General features: G+C 32.4%; 1 protein-coding gene across 1 annotated transcript; it reads right to left on the bottom strand.

Annotated features, from left to right (window-relative positions):
- Window positions 1-14746: 14746 nt before the first annotated feature.
- On the bottom strand, window positions 14747-15532 carry LOC130903096 (uncharacterized). Its single transcript, XM_057815358.1, has one exon. It carries the CDS (start codon window positions 15530-15532, stop codon window positions 14747-14749), a length of 786 nt encoding a protein of 261 aa, XP_057671341.1.
- Between the last annotated feature and the right edge of the window lie 2198 nt (window positions 15533-17730).

Below are 17730 nucleotides of genomic sequence, written 5' to 3' on the forward strand. Positions count from 1 at the left end.
CTTTAGTAAAACATCTGTAATTTTACGATTCTTAAGGAGAGGCTTAGACCTCATTGTAAATATTTTATTATTAGTTTTTCAGTTAGTACAAACCGACTCTTTCAAGCGTGAGGACGCTTCTCGAAAACGTAGTCTTTTAAATAAAGACTTAATATATGAATGTTAACCACTGTGTATTTCATTTATAAATATAAAACCTAATAATCACGATTACCTATTCATAACTTTCAACAGGTTATGGGCCCAGATAACGTGAATAATTAAATCGTGAAAATAGTGAACTTAAATAATAATTTGTGATCGAAATCAAACTTGTAAAAGTATTTGTTAGACATTCCACAATTAAGTGATAATTGTAGTGTGAGTATAAAAATATTTTAAACAGAAGATATATTAAGTGAATTATTTTATTGTGAGTAAATTGAGATAATTCGACACAATGACAAATTCGAACTTAAATTCGCAAAGAGGAATAACTCCTTTTAATGGACAGAATTATAGTATTTGGAAGAAGAGAGTGCGCCTACTGTTGAATGAGCACCATATACTCAGCATTATTGACGAAGAAATTCCTGTGTTTCCAAATGATAAATGGAATAAAAAGAATGACGTTGCCCATAGTATTGTCGGTTCGCTTTTGGCGGACTCGCTGCTTCATTTTACGGATGTGACATATGCTAAGAATATTTTTGAAAAATTATATTCTGTATATGATCGAAAAAGTCTTCCAACACAAATGATGATAAATCAAAGACTTTCAGAATTAAAATTAGCGCCTGATATGCCACTAAGAGAACACTTTTCAATTTTTGATACGTACGTAAATGATCTGCTAGCGTCTGGATCAATAATAGATGAAGCAGGTAAAGTACTTAGTTTATTAAAAACACTTCCATCATCGTATGAAGCAGTATCTATTGCAATCGAAACATTACGTGAAGATCAACTAGATTTAGACTTTGTAAAATCGCGTTTATTGAATCACGAAATTAAAGTGAAAGGACAAAATCGTGATACTAGTACAAAAATATTAGTTGCCGAAAATAGTGATAAATCGAGTGAAAAGAAGTTTCCCTTCCGGAGATCAAATTATAATGAAAAATCAAAATTTAAGAATGGTCCCAAACCATCCAAGAATTTTAAAAACTCTTTTAAAAGTTAAAATAAAACAAAATGCTATCAGTGTGGCCGCATAGGACAAAAGAAGAGATTGCATTTACTTTAAGAAAAACCAAGAGTACAACGAACGAAAAACAACTAAGGCTGCTCAAATTGCTCAATCAGTGGAACCGAATTCGCAAGCTATCACTTTTATGGCTGGTGGAAATAAATTAATTGAAACAAATCAAAATAAAATTGTTTTCTTGCTAGATTCCGGAGCATCCGATCATATTATAAACAGAGAAGACATCGCCAGAACATTTGAGCCACTTGAAACACCAATTAAAATTTTGGCAACCAAACGATGTTCAATTAATGTGACAACCAACAAAGACGTAAAGGTGACAATTGGAGAAGTTCTTTACAGTCCAGAAGTCCCATACAATCTACTGTCGGTTTCCAAGCTCCAAAAGTCAGGCATGGTCATCTTGTTCGATCAGCATGTAAGATAAGTAAAAATGGTACACTTATCATGCAAGGTAAGCCACTAAATAGTTTGACGCAAATAAACTTTACTATTGAAAATTACGAAATAAATTCTGTCTCGTCAAAATACTCGACAATAAGAAAATAAATTATGACATTTGGCATAAGAGATTAGGTCATATAAGTAAGGATAAATTTGTAAAATTAAAGATACATAATATGATAGACGATTTCGAAGAAATAAAAGAAATTAATCCGATTGATAAGATATGTGAAGCTTGTATTAATGGCAAGCAAACTCGATTACCTTTCAATAAAGTTAAAAATCGAGATCATGTAAGAAGACCATTGTTTATTGTACATTCTGATGTATGTGGTCCAATCACTCCGACGGCACTAAATGATAAAAATTATTTTGTCTTATTTCTTGATCATTATACTCATTATTGTGTAGTATATTTGCTTAATCATAAATCAGAGGTGTTTTCAGTATTTAAAGATTTTGTCGCGAAAAGTGAATCACATTTCAATCTCAAATTAAATTATTTATACATAGATAACGGTAGAGAATATTTATCAAATGATATGAAAGATTACTGTAAAAATAAAGGCATAACTTATCATTTAACAGTTCCGCGAATTCCTCAATTAAATTACAGAAAAAGCTCGGTGAATGATAGCTGGATCTTGTTTAGATAAAGTTTTCTGGGGTGATGCAGTTTTAACAGCAACTTACTTGATAAATATTATTCCGAGTAGAGCATTATAAATAATGAAGACACCTTATGAGTTGTGGCATAGCAAAAAGCCTTTGTTTAAATATTTAAAAGTATTTGGTTCTACTGTATATGTACATGATAAACTCAATAAAACTAAATTCGATAATAAATCTTGGAAAGGTGTACTGGTTGGTTATGAACCAAATGGTTACAGAGTATGGGATGTACAATCTCATAAACATGCCGTTGTAAGGGATGTTATTGTGGACGAGACAAATTATATGGTGTCTCGGCCAGGTATAAAATCTGACAGAACAAATAAGGGTTCCGCAGATGAAACTGATTCATTTGAAGTTTCAGTGATGGAAAATAAATCTGGTAATGATGAACCAGATAGTTTCAATAAATCTAATATTGAGAAATCAGATAGTGTATATAAATCTGATGATGATAAATCAGATAATGTATCTGATATTGAGAAATCAGATAGTGTATGTAAAACTGGTAATGATAAACCAGGTAATGAATCTGATAATGAGAAATCGGATGTACTCTGTGATCCCAGAAATAAATTTCCAAGATTAGAAATAGAAAGTAGTGATTTTGACGCCAGTCGTCGGAGGAGTGAAAGGATCAGATGCAAGATTGTGATCCAGAAAATAGTCCTCTTGAAAACAAAATAGATTATGAAGCTTTAAATTTAGATAAAAATTGTAATAAGCCATGTCGAAGTATTATTGGTTGTTTGATGTATTTAATGATTTGTACTCGCCCAGATCTGAGTTTTTCAGTCAATATTGTTAGTAGATATATGAACAAAAATAATATTAAATTATGGCAATATTTAAAAAGAATCTTAAGATATTTAAAGGGCACAATTAGTATATACTAGAAGTCATTATAAAAATATAATAAGTGGATATGCTGATGCTGATTGGGCGGGTGATATTAATGATAGAAAAAGTACGACGGGTTATCTTTTTAAATTATACGAAAATTGTACTATCTGTTGGGCTACGAAGCGGCAGACTTCCGTGGCAGGCTCTACTCCAGAAGCTGAATATATGGCTTTGTATGAGGCTGCACGAGAAGCTCTGTGGTTGCGATCACTAGCAGAGAGTATAAAAATAATTATATCAGGTCCTATAATAATATATGAAGATAACAATGGATGCATAAGTATTGCAAATAATCCATCAAGTCACAAAAGATCGAAACATATCGATATAAAATATCACTATTCTCGTGATAAAGTAGAAAAGGGACTAATCAAATTAATTTATATGCCTACAGATCAGCAGATAGCCGATGTATTGACTAAATCACTGACAGGTGCAAAATTTATGGAGTTCAGAACAAAAATGGACTTGAAATGGTTTTTTTAAAGGGGTTTTTTTGTAACACTATTGTAAATTGGTCTGGTAAGGTTTTCCCATAAGATGTTGGGTTTTCCCTTAAACCCTTAAGCAACAAATGTTGGACCAGGTAGAGTCATATAAGTTGATGGACTACGTTGAGAGAAGGGTCATTACGGTTTTTATTCAAGTAAAGATAATATTGTAAGAAATGTATGGAGTACTTAATACTTAGGATTTTAGTTGTAAAATATTATTATGTAGACTGTATTTTTACAAGTTTGTTTTTATGTAAGGGATTCATTTTTGAGGGGGCGTGTTGAATTTCTCTGAGCAAAATTGAATCCTATTTTACAAATTATTTTTTATTTTAGTATTCTAACATTATGCTTAGATTTTATGTTTAAGGAAACTTAACATTTAGTTGAAAAATATTTTAGAAAAGGAAAAGTAAGTCGTACCTCTGTTTTATGACCCCGGACACATGGGTCACACAAAGGACCTTTTTTACTTTTCGGAGTAATGCATATATTTTAGTAAAACATCTGTAATTTTACGATTCTTAAGGAGAGGCTTAGACCTCATTGTAAATATTTTATTATTAGTTTTTTAGTTAGTACAAACCGACTCTTTCAAGCGTGAGGACGCTTCTCGAAAACGTAGTCTTTTAAATAAAGACTTAATATATGAATGTTAACCACTGTGTATTTCATTTATAAATATAAAACCTAATAATCACCATTACCTATCCATAACTTTCAACATATATATATATATATATATATATATATATATATATATATATATATATATATATATATATATATATATATATATATAGTAAGTTTGAACTATACATTATTTATAGGTTTAGTCAATTTGCAGTATTACAGAACAAAAAAAAATAAATTTTATGCAAATATAATTTATCAAATAAAAAACAAATAAAAAACTATCATCTTCGTTATCAGCGACAAATCTGCAAATTTAATTTTCCAAACGATGAAGATTCCTATCACATTGTTTATGAGTTTTTATCATAAATAACACTCGATTGAATTCATTTTGACACCACGAAAATTTTGAACCATATAATGTATCAAAATCTTCGGTAGCATAAACGCGATAATAATGATCTCTTATAACATGTAATTTGAAATTCATATTATTTTTGTCTAAAATGTATTCGAGTTGTCGAAAACAACGTTGACATAGCACTAAATTTAAATTTTTCACATAATAGTAATGGAACCAAACACAATATCTTTTCAATTGATTCATCAATTACACAATTACGCAAAATATTTGGTATATATTGCGAGTCTTTAATGTTTTCTAAACAATAAATATGATTGTTAGTGACTCTTCTGGAATTGTTAAATAAAAAGTTCCATCTGTGCTCGCTATATGTTAACATAACCTTATAAGTAAGCGTATGAGGTAATAAATTTTGATTTGCAAATTCTAAAATACTATTAACATTTTTACACATTTCCTTAATGCTAATATCTTGAAGTGAAGGAACAAAAACCATTATCTGAAACAAACCAATTTCTATAATGACCCCACGGCAATGTATCAAATGATGAAGAAAGTAATTGACGTTTATGATCATTATAACTTAAACCAACATTCTGTTGTTCTATGGAATAAATATTGTGAGCATAAGAACGAATAGACTGTTGTGTTATAATTTTATCGGTTTTTTCCTTTAAACATTTCACATAATCATCAAAGGTTATTTTGTTCTTTACGGTTGCAACTTTAACTCCTTTTGATTTTTTAATTACTCTCTGTTCCTCATTCGAAGAATTATATGCATATATATATTATAATTTATATGCATACATTTTGGATCTTAATCCTACAAAATGACTTATGATTTTTCCGTTTGCTTCATCTTTCATTAAACCACGAATTTTTTTATCGACAAATGGAATATCATAAGGATTATTTGGAGCATAATTGGAGAATTCAAATTTTGAAATGTGTTTGTTATAATATTTTTATATATATTTTTATTAGTAATTTCATAAATGAAGCTGTCAGTGTCTCTGTACATAAGCTAACAATTCTTAATTTCTACATTTGGTAACATGAAATTGTATTGAAAATCATACATACAAATTTTTGATATATCTAAAATAACCATACCTCTGTATATAGGTTTATTAAATATTACTTCAGTTTTTCTCAATTCAATTGCCATTAGATCTACATCAAAAATGCTTCTACTTTGAAAACGTGGACTAGAAATCAAATTCTTTGCACCATATCTTCCCTCATAAAATCGTTGGTAGTTGCTGCTCTTAAACTAGTATTTAAATCAATGTAGGGCTTCAGCCATTTTGATTGTTTAAATTGAAGAATTTTATGAATTTTTTTTAAATCAATCCATGTTCCAATGCTTGCTTCAAATTTCTATAGTGTAATATATATTCTTTCTTATCAAACAAAGTTGTCATTAATTTCGGTAATTTTGATACGGGTGGTATACGATATTTTATTCTATACATAACTTTCATCGTGTCTTAATGGTGGCATTAATAAGGTCGGCGCTGCTGTATATACGATCACAAGCACGGATGGTTCGAATTCCCCAGCTCGACAATTTTTATATAAAAAAAATTAACATCAAACGGTACGTCACGTCTATCACGTCACAACTATGTGACGTCACGAGTATACACATATTTTTCCTATTACCATTCTTGAACCCGCATTAGATATCTACTAATGGCTGTAGCCGACTGGAATTATCCCAACAAACCGCTAATAAATGATGTGGATAAATCGTTTAATTTGTTTATTCCTTTAAAACATATTTTCAACGTTTTCAATGATTACACCAAAATTACATATGGAAAACAAACTTTTCGATTCATTCGTTCTCGTCATGATGATGATGCTGTAATAGTGAATGAAGTAAAACATTGCTGGTACGATATCCAACACTACAATAAAATTTGTTATAGATAGCATGGCGTTGAAAGTTAAGCACGTCTATCCTAACTATGAAATCAAATTACGCATGATGGAGAAAATAAAAAGTAATCGACCAATATTCATTTCGTTTAGAAAATGGGAACTTTGTGTATTGCCTACGTTAACGAAAGATGCTAAAAATGAGATTTGGTCAGTTAAAACGAGCTCGTCTGTCGAGACACCTCGATATGTTATTATCTGCTTCCAAAAGGATAGACGCAACACGAAGACAAACGATGTCTTGAAATTTGATTACTTGAACACCAACAACGTAAGATTGGCTTTGAATGGAGAATTCTGGCCCAGCGAACGATTAAACAAGGATTTTTAAAAGAACGACTATAGTCTTGCCTATTATAATTAAACGTCATTCTATAGAAATTATACTAATACGAGCATAGTACATCCGACATTGGACTATGAAGCATTCAAAGATCATGGTCGCTTTGTAATAGACTGGTCCAAACAAGAGGAGGGAATGAAAGCATCGACGGTCGATATAAAAGTGGAAATTGAAGTAGGTGTAGGAATTCCTGCGAACACCAGAGCATATTTTATAATTGTACATGATTGTTTGGAGTATTACCAATTAAATTAAATTATCAAAACGATCATATAATAGTGAGATGCTGAAACAGCGCGCGACAGTTACAAATAAACTACAATGAGAGTAGCATTCATTGACATTCAAGGCTTCACTATCGAAGGTGCATCGTAGGTTCATAAGGAACTATCCATCGAAATCGGATTTAAACATAGACACTACATTTTCACGCCACCACTATCGTTTCATTTGCTTAACAATGAAGATCGAAAAACAATCAAGTTTTTGGAACGTTATATCCATGGAATTAAGAACTCTATTGGGGATGTTGATTATTCAAAATTTAACGAGATTTTGAAAGGTATAAATGTGGATTATTTTTACGTTCGCTGCAATCAAAAAGCTGGATTTTTACAAAAGAAATATGAAGAATATGGAATTTCCACTGTCATTGTTGATGTCTACAAATTCGATGGAACGTCCACCGCCATAGAAAATTTCAAAAAAGTTTCGGCTTGCCATGCCGAAGGAATTTTCAGTTGTACTCAATTTAATGTAGAATGACTACGGAACTGGTTTTTAAGTATGATACCATTGTAACTTTTTTTGCTTAAATAAATTATATTTAAAAAATTTGTTTTATTGAAACACATTGTATACTCATTTATGTCTATATTACAAGAAGACTTAAACTTTATTTTGACAATATTCAATACAATTTTTAATATTAAAATAAATACTGATGTTAAAATTACACATGTCATAGCAAACACATTGTTTATGTCATCCTTCATCTCTTGCTCCATCGTTGTTGTTTTTGTTGTATTCATTTTGTAGTTGGTTTTATTCTGTTTAGTGGATATTATGCTTGTGGTAGTTCTCTAGTTTTGAAGACACTCTTTTCCTCCTCAAACAAACGCAATCGATCCAATCCTCTTATCACTCCAATCTTATTTCCATAGAATGTAATATCTTTACTCAATTCTCGAACACGTCTATCAAATTCCTCCAATTTGTCTATATTCTTCTGATGACTTTGTAATACAAACAATTTCTTTCTCTTCTTACAATTATTTATTATATAAAAAAAATAGTCGTGCGCATGCTCAAAAAAATTTTGTGTGTCGCCGGCGGAGTTCCTAACGCTCATATTACATACTGTAAATTAAAATGTCGATGAAAATCCTACCGTCCTTATTACATCCTTACGTCCTCTTTATACATACTTTATAAAGAATGCCCTTTGTTCGATGAAAATCCGACAAATAACAGCGGAGATACAATGTACTAGTGTCCTTATGACATCGTACATACTGTATACAATACCGTTTGTTTGATAAAAATCCAACCAGCAGTGCAACATACTTTATGTGGACACTGTATATTAAAAAAAAATGCCGATGACTCAGGAACCCACTCCGCCCCGCTTAAATACACATTTCTATACATTACTGTCGTCGGGTCTTAACGATGGAATCGACTATCACGTCACGACTATGTGACGTCACGAGTCACGTCACTTTCATCGTGTCTTAATGGTGGCATCGGTCGGCGACTACTGACTGCTGTATATATGAACACAAACACCGATGGTTTGAATTCCCAGCTCGACAATTTTTATTTAAAAAAATTAGTATCAAACGTTACGTCACGAACCGTGACTTTCACGTCACAACTATTTGACGTCACGAGTATACACATTTTTTCTCTATTACCATTATTGAACCCGCATTAGATATCTACTCTAGCGGCCGCAAGTTGAACTAAATAAAAATTCTATTTGGGTTTGATATCTATCCGTCGGCCAAACGCCATATTAAACACGATTCTATGACACTAGCGCCTCTCGTCGGCCAAACTCCATATTAAACACGATTCTATAGACACTAGCGCCCCCTCTCGCCGGACGCCAATCTGAACACGATTCTATAGACCCTATCGCCTTCTATCAACCAATCGCCAAATTGAAACAGGACCTAGCGCCTTGAAGCGAGAAATATTCGAACTGAAAGTACCTAACGGCCGCAAGTTGAACTAAGTAAAAATTTTATTTACGTCCATTTGCTATACAAACTAGCGACCTCTGTCGGCCAGACGCCAAACTTAACAGGATTCTATAGACACTAGCGCTTGCTATCGCCAGACGCCAAACTAAACACGTTTCTATGGAAACTAGCGCCCTCTGCCAGCCAGACGCCAAACTAAACATGATTTGAAATGAAAATGAAATGAAAAATACTATTTGTGTTTAATTTCTCCACACACATCAGCGACCCCTGCCGGCCAGATGCCAAACTTAACAGGATTCTATAGATACTAGCTTCTCCCGCCGGCCAAACGCCATATTAAACACGATTCCATAAACACTAGCGCTTCCTGTCGCCAGACGCTAAACTAAACACGATTCTATAGACACCAGCGTCCCCTACCGGCCAGACGCCAAGCTAAATACGATTCTACAGACACTATCGCCCTCTCTCAACCAATCGCCAATATAATACACGACCTAGCGCCATCTAGCGAGAGATATTCGTACTGAAGGTACCTAGCGGCCGCAAGTTGAAGTAAATAAAAATTCTATCATGTTCAATTTCTCTACAAACTAGCGCCCTCTGTCGTCAACACGCCAAACTAAACCACGATTTTTTAGACATTAGCGACTCCTGCCGGCCAAATGCCATATTGAACACGATTCTATAGACACCATCGCCCCCTGTTGCCAGACGCCAAACTAAACACGATTCTATAGGAACTAGCGTCCCTGCCGGCTGACGCCAAACTGAACTTGATTCTATAGACACTAGCGTCCCCTGCCGGCCAGACGTCAAACTAAATACGATTGTATAGACACTAGCGCTCCCTGTCGACCAGACGCCAAATTAAACTCGATTCTATAGGAACTAGGGTCCTTGCCGGCCGACGCCAAACTAAACACGATTCTATAGACATTAGCGCCTCCCGCCGGCCAGACGCCAAACTAGACAAGATTCTACAGACACTAGTGCCCCCGCCAGCCAGAGGCCAAACAAAACACGATTCTATATACACTTGCGTCCCCTGATGACCAGACACCAAACTAAACATGATTCTATAGGCACTAGCTCTCTCCGCCGGCCAGGTGCCCAACTAGACACGATTCTATAGATACTAGCGCCCTCTGTCGGCCGACGCCAAACTAAACACGTATCTATGGACACTAGCGGCCCTTGCCGGCCAGACGCCAAATTAAACTCGATTCTATATACACTTGCGCCCCCTGCCGGCCAGACGCCAAACTAGACAAGATTCTATAGACACTAGTGCACCCGCCAGCCAAACAAAACACAATTCTATATACACTTGCGCACCCTGCCGGCCACACAACAAACTAAACACGATTCTATAGACACTAGCGCTCTTCGCCGACCAGGCGCCCAACTAGACACGATTCTATAGATACTAGCGCCCTCTGCCGGCCAAACGCCATATTAACCACGATTCTATAGACACTAGCACTCCCCGCCGGCCAGACGCCAAACTAAACAAGTAGATATCTAATGCGGGTTCAAGAATGGTAATAGGGAAAATATGTGTATACTCGTGACGTCACATAGTCGTGACGTGATAGTGCTTCTTAGATTTTTATCAAACAAACGGTATTGTATTCAGTATGTACGATGTCATAAGGACACTACTACATTTTATCTCCTCTCCTATTTTTCTGATTTTCATCGAACAAAGGGCATTGTTTATACAGTATGTATATAAAAAAGATGTAATAAGGACGGTAGGATTTTCATCGACATTTTAATTTACAGTATGTAATACGAGCGTTAGGAACTCCGCCGGTGACATAGAAAATTTTTTTGAGCATGCGCACGACTATTTTTTTTATAATAAATATTTTATTATCTTGAGCAAAGTAGCTACAAACATTTTAAATTATAATATAATATAATATTTCCCATAAGAGCTGGATAAATTTAAGATGAATTATATCGAACGATACCTACCATCTTTACAGGAAACCAATATTTCCTATAATAGACCAAAAAACAGTTAAAACGATGATGTTTTTTTTTCTTAAACACTTTTCCACTTTCTTCAAATTATACATACCGCTGGGGGGAAAACATTACATTAAAAGAGGTTGCAGAAAAGGTATATACAGGATATTATATAACATTAATTAATAAACATATCAGAACTTGTCATTTTGTATTGAAAAAATTCAAATTTACCTTAGGAAGAAAGCGTAAAATTTTCAATAAAATTGATCTACTTAAACATTTAAGATTTTTATTGAAAGCAAAATATCATCATATAGGCTTTGGAATTAAACAAATTAGAAAGGTTAAGTGGGAGAATAATAGTACAATTTTCAAAAATAGAATAATAACTGGAGTTATTATTAATATTAAACATAAAAATATTACAGATTTCTCGTTTATTCAAAAACAAAATAAAAAAATGTTTACTTTCAATGCCGATGCTTAAAGTAAATACTACTTTTTGTGCAGATTTGTTCTATTGGTTTAAAGAACATGTATTGGATTATATTTTGAATAAATTGTCAGAATTTCAGGAAAAGGATAGTGGATGGGCTTTATCTGAAATTATTTTATTGGAAGGTGCTATTAATAAATTTGAAATGGGTAATGGTACATCTTATATTAAATTACCTGAACAAATCGAAAAGAAACGTGCTTGTATCAATGTTAAAAATAATGATAAAGCATGTTTCTTTTTGAGCATAGTCAGCTCTTTATATCCAGCAAAAAATAATAAACAATTAACATATTCATATCCGTACTACAGCACTGTTTTTAATGTAGAAAATTTAGATGTTCCTATGAAAATTAATGATATTAGAAAATTTGAGAAAATGAATAATATTTCAATTAACTTATATGCTTTAGAATTAAAAGGAAAAAGTAGCACCTCTTTTATTGTTTGTCCAGTAAGATTAACTAAGAATAAAGTAGAACGTCGTGTTAATTTGCTTATTGTACAAAATAAATATTATCGAAAAACTCATGATAATGAAGTAGAAGAAGAAGAAGAAGAAGATGATGATGATAATGATGGTGATGATGATGATGACGAAATTAAATATCACTATGTTTGGATAAAACATTTATCTAGACTTGTTTCCAAATTCTAAAAAAAAAGGAAACAATTCATCTGTGACAGATGTCACAATTATTTTTTAAACGAAAAAAAATTGAGAAAACAATCACTTTTGTGTGCTGAAATTAATGAGTATAAAATGTCATTTCCAGAATACGATTTTGTTCATTTTAAAAATTGTGTATATAAACAAAAATGTCCATTTGTAATTTATGGTGATTTCGAATCAATGCTAGAGAAGTGTAAATCATGTAACAAAAAAGACATTTCAAGTATCAAAAACATATAGCATACAGTGTGGGTTACTATGTAAAATGTACTTTCGATGATAATCTTTCTTATTATAAAAGTTATCGTGGAATGGATTGTATGACATGGTTTGCAAATGAATTAACCATAATTGTGAAATTTATTGAATCAAAAATTGAAGATATTAAATCCATAACAACGAGCAATGATAAAGAGGAAGCAACTCATTCTCACAAATGTGAGAAACCATTTTCTTCTGCAGATTCCATTTAGTCATAGAGCTTGTAATCTAAATTTCAAAAAACTGTTTATATGCCCTCTGTTACTTCATAATCTAACGAATAACGATGAATATCTTATGATTAGAGAGATATGTCGAAAAGGAAAGGTCAACGTACTTCCAATTAATAAAGAAAAATATATTTCTTTTACATTATTTGAAAGCGATACCAAAATTAAATTTAAATTCATAGATTCTTTCAGATTTATGAGTGCTAGCCTTGATAAGTTGGTGTCCTTATTGCTCAAAGACGATTTCTCAATTTTGCAAATGGAATTTCATTATTTGGATAAAGAACACTTTGAATTGCTAACTAGAAAAGGAGTATCTCCACACGATTATATTGACAGAGTAGACAAACTAAATGAAATAAATTTACCCTCGATCGAATGTTTTTACAATAGATTAAATGATGAAGGAATCAGCAAGGAAAAGTATGAACATGCACAAAATGTTTGGAAGATGTTCGATATTAAATCATTAGGTGAATATAGTGATCTGTATATGAAAACTGACATTGTACTTCTTGCTACAGTGATGCAAAATTTCAGACAGACAGCTTTTGAAATTTACGGCTTAGATCCACATTGGTACTACACTATATCCGATTATAGTTGGGATTGTACGTTGAAATTAGACGTCACAAAGTCGTATCGATCGTAAATAAATATGAGGGAAGATACGGTGCAAAGAATTTGATTTCTAGTTCACGTTTTCAAAGTAGAAGCATTTTTGATGTAGATCTAATGGCAATTGAATTGAGAAAAACTATATTTAATAAACCTATATACATAGGTATGGTTATTTTAGATATATCAAAAATTTGTATGTACGATTTTCAATACAATTTCATGTTAACAAATGTAGGAATTGAGAATTGTAAGCTTATGTACACAGATACTGACAGCTTCATTTATGAAATTACTAATAAAAATATCTATAAATATATTATAAAAAAACACATTTCAAAATTTGACACCTCCACTTATGCTCCAAATAATCCTTATGATATTCCATTAGTCAAAAAAAAATTCCTGGTTTAATGAAAGATGAAGCAAACGGAAAAATCATAAGTCATTTTGTAGGATTAAGATCCAAAATGTATGCATATAAATTATATATTAATTCTTCGAATGAGGAACAGAGAGTAATTAAAAAATCAAAAGGAGTTAAAGTTGCAACCGTAAAGAGCAACATAACTTTTGATGATTATGTGAAATGTTTAAAGGAAAAAACCGATAAAATTATAACAAAACAGTCTATTCGTTCTTATGCTCACAATATTTATTCCATAGAACAACAGAATGTTGGTTTAAGTTATAATGACACTACACCGACGTCGTTCTAATAGTTGAATTGTCTCAGGATTGAAAGTGCCATCTACAGGTAAATTGAATTTCTCTAGAAAATCTCTTAAAATCGATGTCATATCTGTGACATCATGTTCCGACTTGTTAAAATATCCATATCATTCCTTATATTTCACGGCATAACTTAGATCAATTTTTTCACTTGCAACTAAAGATAGTAGAAGAAGCATCCTTCACTTTCGACGTTAGCTTTAATACTGATTCTACATCAGAGAAGTTTTCATTGAAATAACACTTGGATTCGATATTTAAATAAAACAAAGAATATTTTCATAATTTTATAATGTTAAATCATTGATTACATTGATTTTGTAATAGTACAGATACTCTCTAAGTGCTCTCCCTATTAAACTTTTGTCAGAACAAATATCACAAACGACATACATTAAATCTATACAATTGGAAAATCCACACATTGGATTTGGTACAAATGACTTTAATAAATTAACAATATTATAATAAAAATCGCAAAAGTTCACTTTATTTAAAACAGAAAGGTAATACAGAAGCAAATTCTCTTGAAGACGTAAAATTTCCACAACTTCTTCTTACAAGAGATTAGAATCGATAGGACTTTTGTTATCTGGAGAATTGAAATACTCCTCCTTACTCTTACGCAGTGCATCTATGACATGTTCCCATTCGAAAGTATTGAAGGACATTTTGATAGATTCCACAGCTCCGATAAGTGTTGATAAAATGATGACAGGTGCAAAATTTCTGACAGGGCTAAGGCTATACCCAACCATAAATCGAACAACATTGAAAACTCTATGTAATAAATAGTGTTTTACTTGTCTTATTGCATTTTCGTAATTTAGTAGAATGTTTCGTGTTGTTGTATTCATTTGTATTTTGAGGTAAAATATGATCCATTTGTATTTCCCAATTAAGCTGAAATGTTTATAGAGTTTCGTTTTGAGCGTTCTAATAACTCTTTCTGCAATTGCAGCTTTTTTTGTACTAAACGTACTATAATGATTGATATTATGTTTTTTCATTAGAGTTTTAAATTTAGTATTGTAAAATTCCGTTCCTTGATCTGATTGTACATTTTTTGGCATTCTACCGCCTTTGATAATACTCGAAAATGCACGAGTTATTTCTTCGGCTGTTTTCGTCTTGAGTGGACGAGTCCACACGAATTTCGAAAAACAATCGATAACTACCAAAATCATTTTAAATCCTCTATTATGTTTTGCATAAGGTATCATTTCAGCTAGATCCATCTGCCATAAGTCATCAAGACCTTTAATTATTGTTCGTCGGCGAGGATAATTGCGTCCAATCGGTTTATGTAATTCCTTAACAAGTTGAATCCTGACTGCAGACATGATTTGTAGTGAACAACTTGGCAACATTGTTATATCTATTCCGAATAACAAAATAAATTTCCTTGGCGACTTATTTGTTTGCGGTTAGTTGATTATTCCTCTAAATAACACCGCGTCTACACCGCTTGCGGTTGATTATTTATCTAAATTACATTGTACGAGAAGATCCATGCAAAAATAATCTCTACTGCCTAATTTAAATTCGACTTTATCGTTGTTCTTTATGATAAGTCCATTTAAGTGATGATACTGATATTCCATATTATTATTCAATAAAACAATCCAATCAGAAGCATAGTGTTTACAGCTTTCAATTCTACAATCAAAAGGGAATACAAACGCCGTACCTTCCGTATCCAAAACATAAAAGTTCTTGTTGAATTTCTTTATGTCTCTGAAGCTGATTAGACTTTTTTTACGATACGTTTGTGCGAATTGGTGCATCTGTGTGGTATTTGATTTTGAAACAACATTATCAACATATTTTTTTGTTGCCATTTGTACAATGTTTGTATTGAGAGTAGCAAACATTGAATCATAATTCCTATATATTACATACATTGCATCTTTAATTTTTTTATGTTGCTCTCTATAAATTCTATTCGTTATCTACATACTTTTGAGTTGATACATTACTCACCAGAGATTTTATTTTATCATTTATTTGCTGTATACTTGTGTTCAATGACAATTCAGCTAATTCGATTTTTTTTAATCGTGCTTCGATTATCAGATTTGTCTTCTTTTTATCAGAATGTTGTTGACGACGACCAAATTTGTCGAGGCTCGTTTTGGAAATGAGCATAAAATCGAATTTGTTTAATATATATTATTATTACTATTACCATTCTTAGTCTTTCAACAATCTCGTTCACAACGTACTCTATATCTTTATCATTATAGTTCACGATGTGATCAGGTAAACCTTTACCCACAATGCTAGTGGTAGTGTTACGTCTTGTAATAGACAACTTTTTAATAATGTTGATATACTTCCATCGCTGTGAAGCTTTTAGGGTTCTACCTTCCTCGTTCGTTCCAATAATGTTTTGTATCTAAGTAAATCATCTTCGGTATATGTGGGATAACCATAGAAAAGTAATTGGTAAAGACCTGGAGTAGCTGGTATTCTATCCCATCCTTTATTATCTTTTTTTACTAATATATCTCCGTTTTTTATGTCAAAGTTGATGCGAATATTTCCCAAACTCCACTGATCGTTGTTAACATTATACTTTGGAACATACAAATAATCGATTGCCGATCTTGGTTAAAGAAATCTATGACACATTGACAGCTTATTTCAGGATATTGCTCAAAGTACTCGTTGACTGTTTCTTCAGTTTCTTCATTCGCTTGAGGTTGGTGGTGGTGGTGATGTTGTCTTGGATGCAATTTCCTTAGAAGTATTCACAATTTCTTTTGTAGTATTTACGATATTTTCGAGTGGACTAGATATGGGTTCGAAAATTCTATTTAGTGTCTCATCATGCTCGTTTTGTTCAATTTTAAATACTTTTTCCTAATAATTCGTTTCAGATCTGCAATTTTTCGTTTTCGCACAGCATCCACGTCTGGTGGCATCATAATGTAAAATGAATGATTCATTGATTAGGATAATTTTAAATACATATCGAATCCTTTGCGATATCTACCATCATGTAAATTAAAATCTTTGACAATAACCAAAGCACCATATTTATCATTCCAACATTCGGAACACATTTTCTTGAATTCTTCAAATGTCGGGGGAAACGTGTTCGTTGAAGGCATGTTGAGGTTCATTTCATCCTGTTTAAACATGACAATCATATTGCAGTTATCTCGTATTAGCTGCTTTGGTATTTTCGAATAAGTCTGATATAGATAGAAGGCATCGATAGCTTTATGTCTACACATGGAAAAATATTCTTGAATGGTTTGTTGTTTGTCACTTGATACGTCGTCAAAAATGAAAATCGAATTCGGTTTGGATTCTGCAGCGATAACAATTTAATCGTTTTCTTAACGGATAATATCCCACACATTTTACGCCGGTCAAAACTTCTTCGAGCAGTCGGTATTTTGGTTGATATAGAGACTTAGAATAAACGTAGACATTCTTAAATTTCACACCGTTCACATCGAACAACAAGGATAGCACAATATTCGTTTTCCCGCATCCGCTGGGGCCGCAAATGATAGCTCGAAACGAATCA

This window comes from Diorhabda carinulata, chromosome Y (genome assembly GCF_026250575.1).
Source record: "Diorhabda carinulata isolate Delta chromosome Y, icDioCari1.1, whole genome shotgun sequence".
Classification (NCBI taxonomy): Eukaryota; Metazoa; Arthropoda; class Insecta; order Coleoptera; family Chrysomelidae; genus Diorhabda; species Diorhabda carinulata.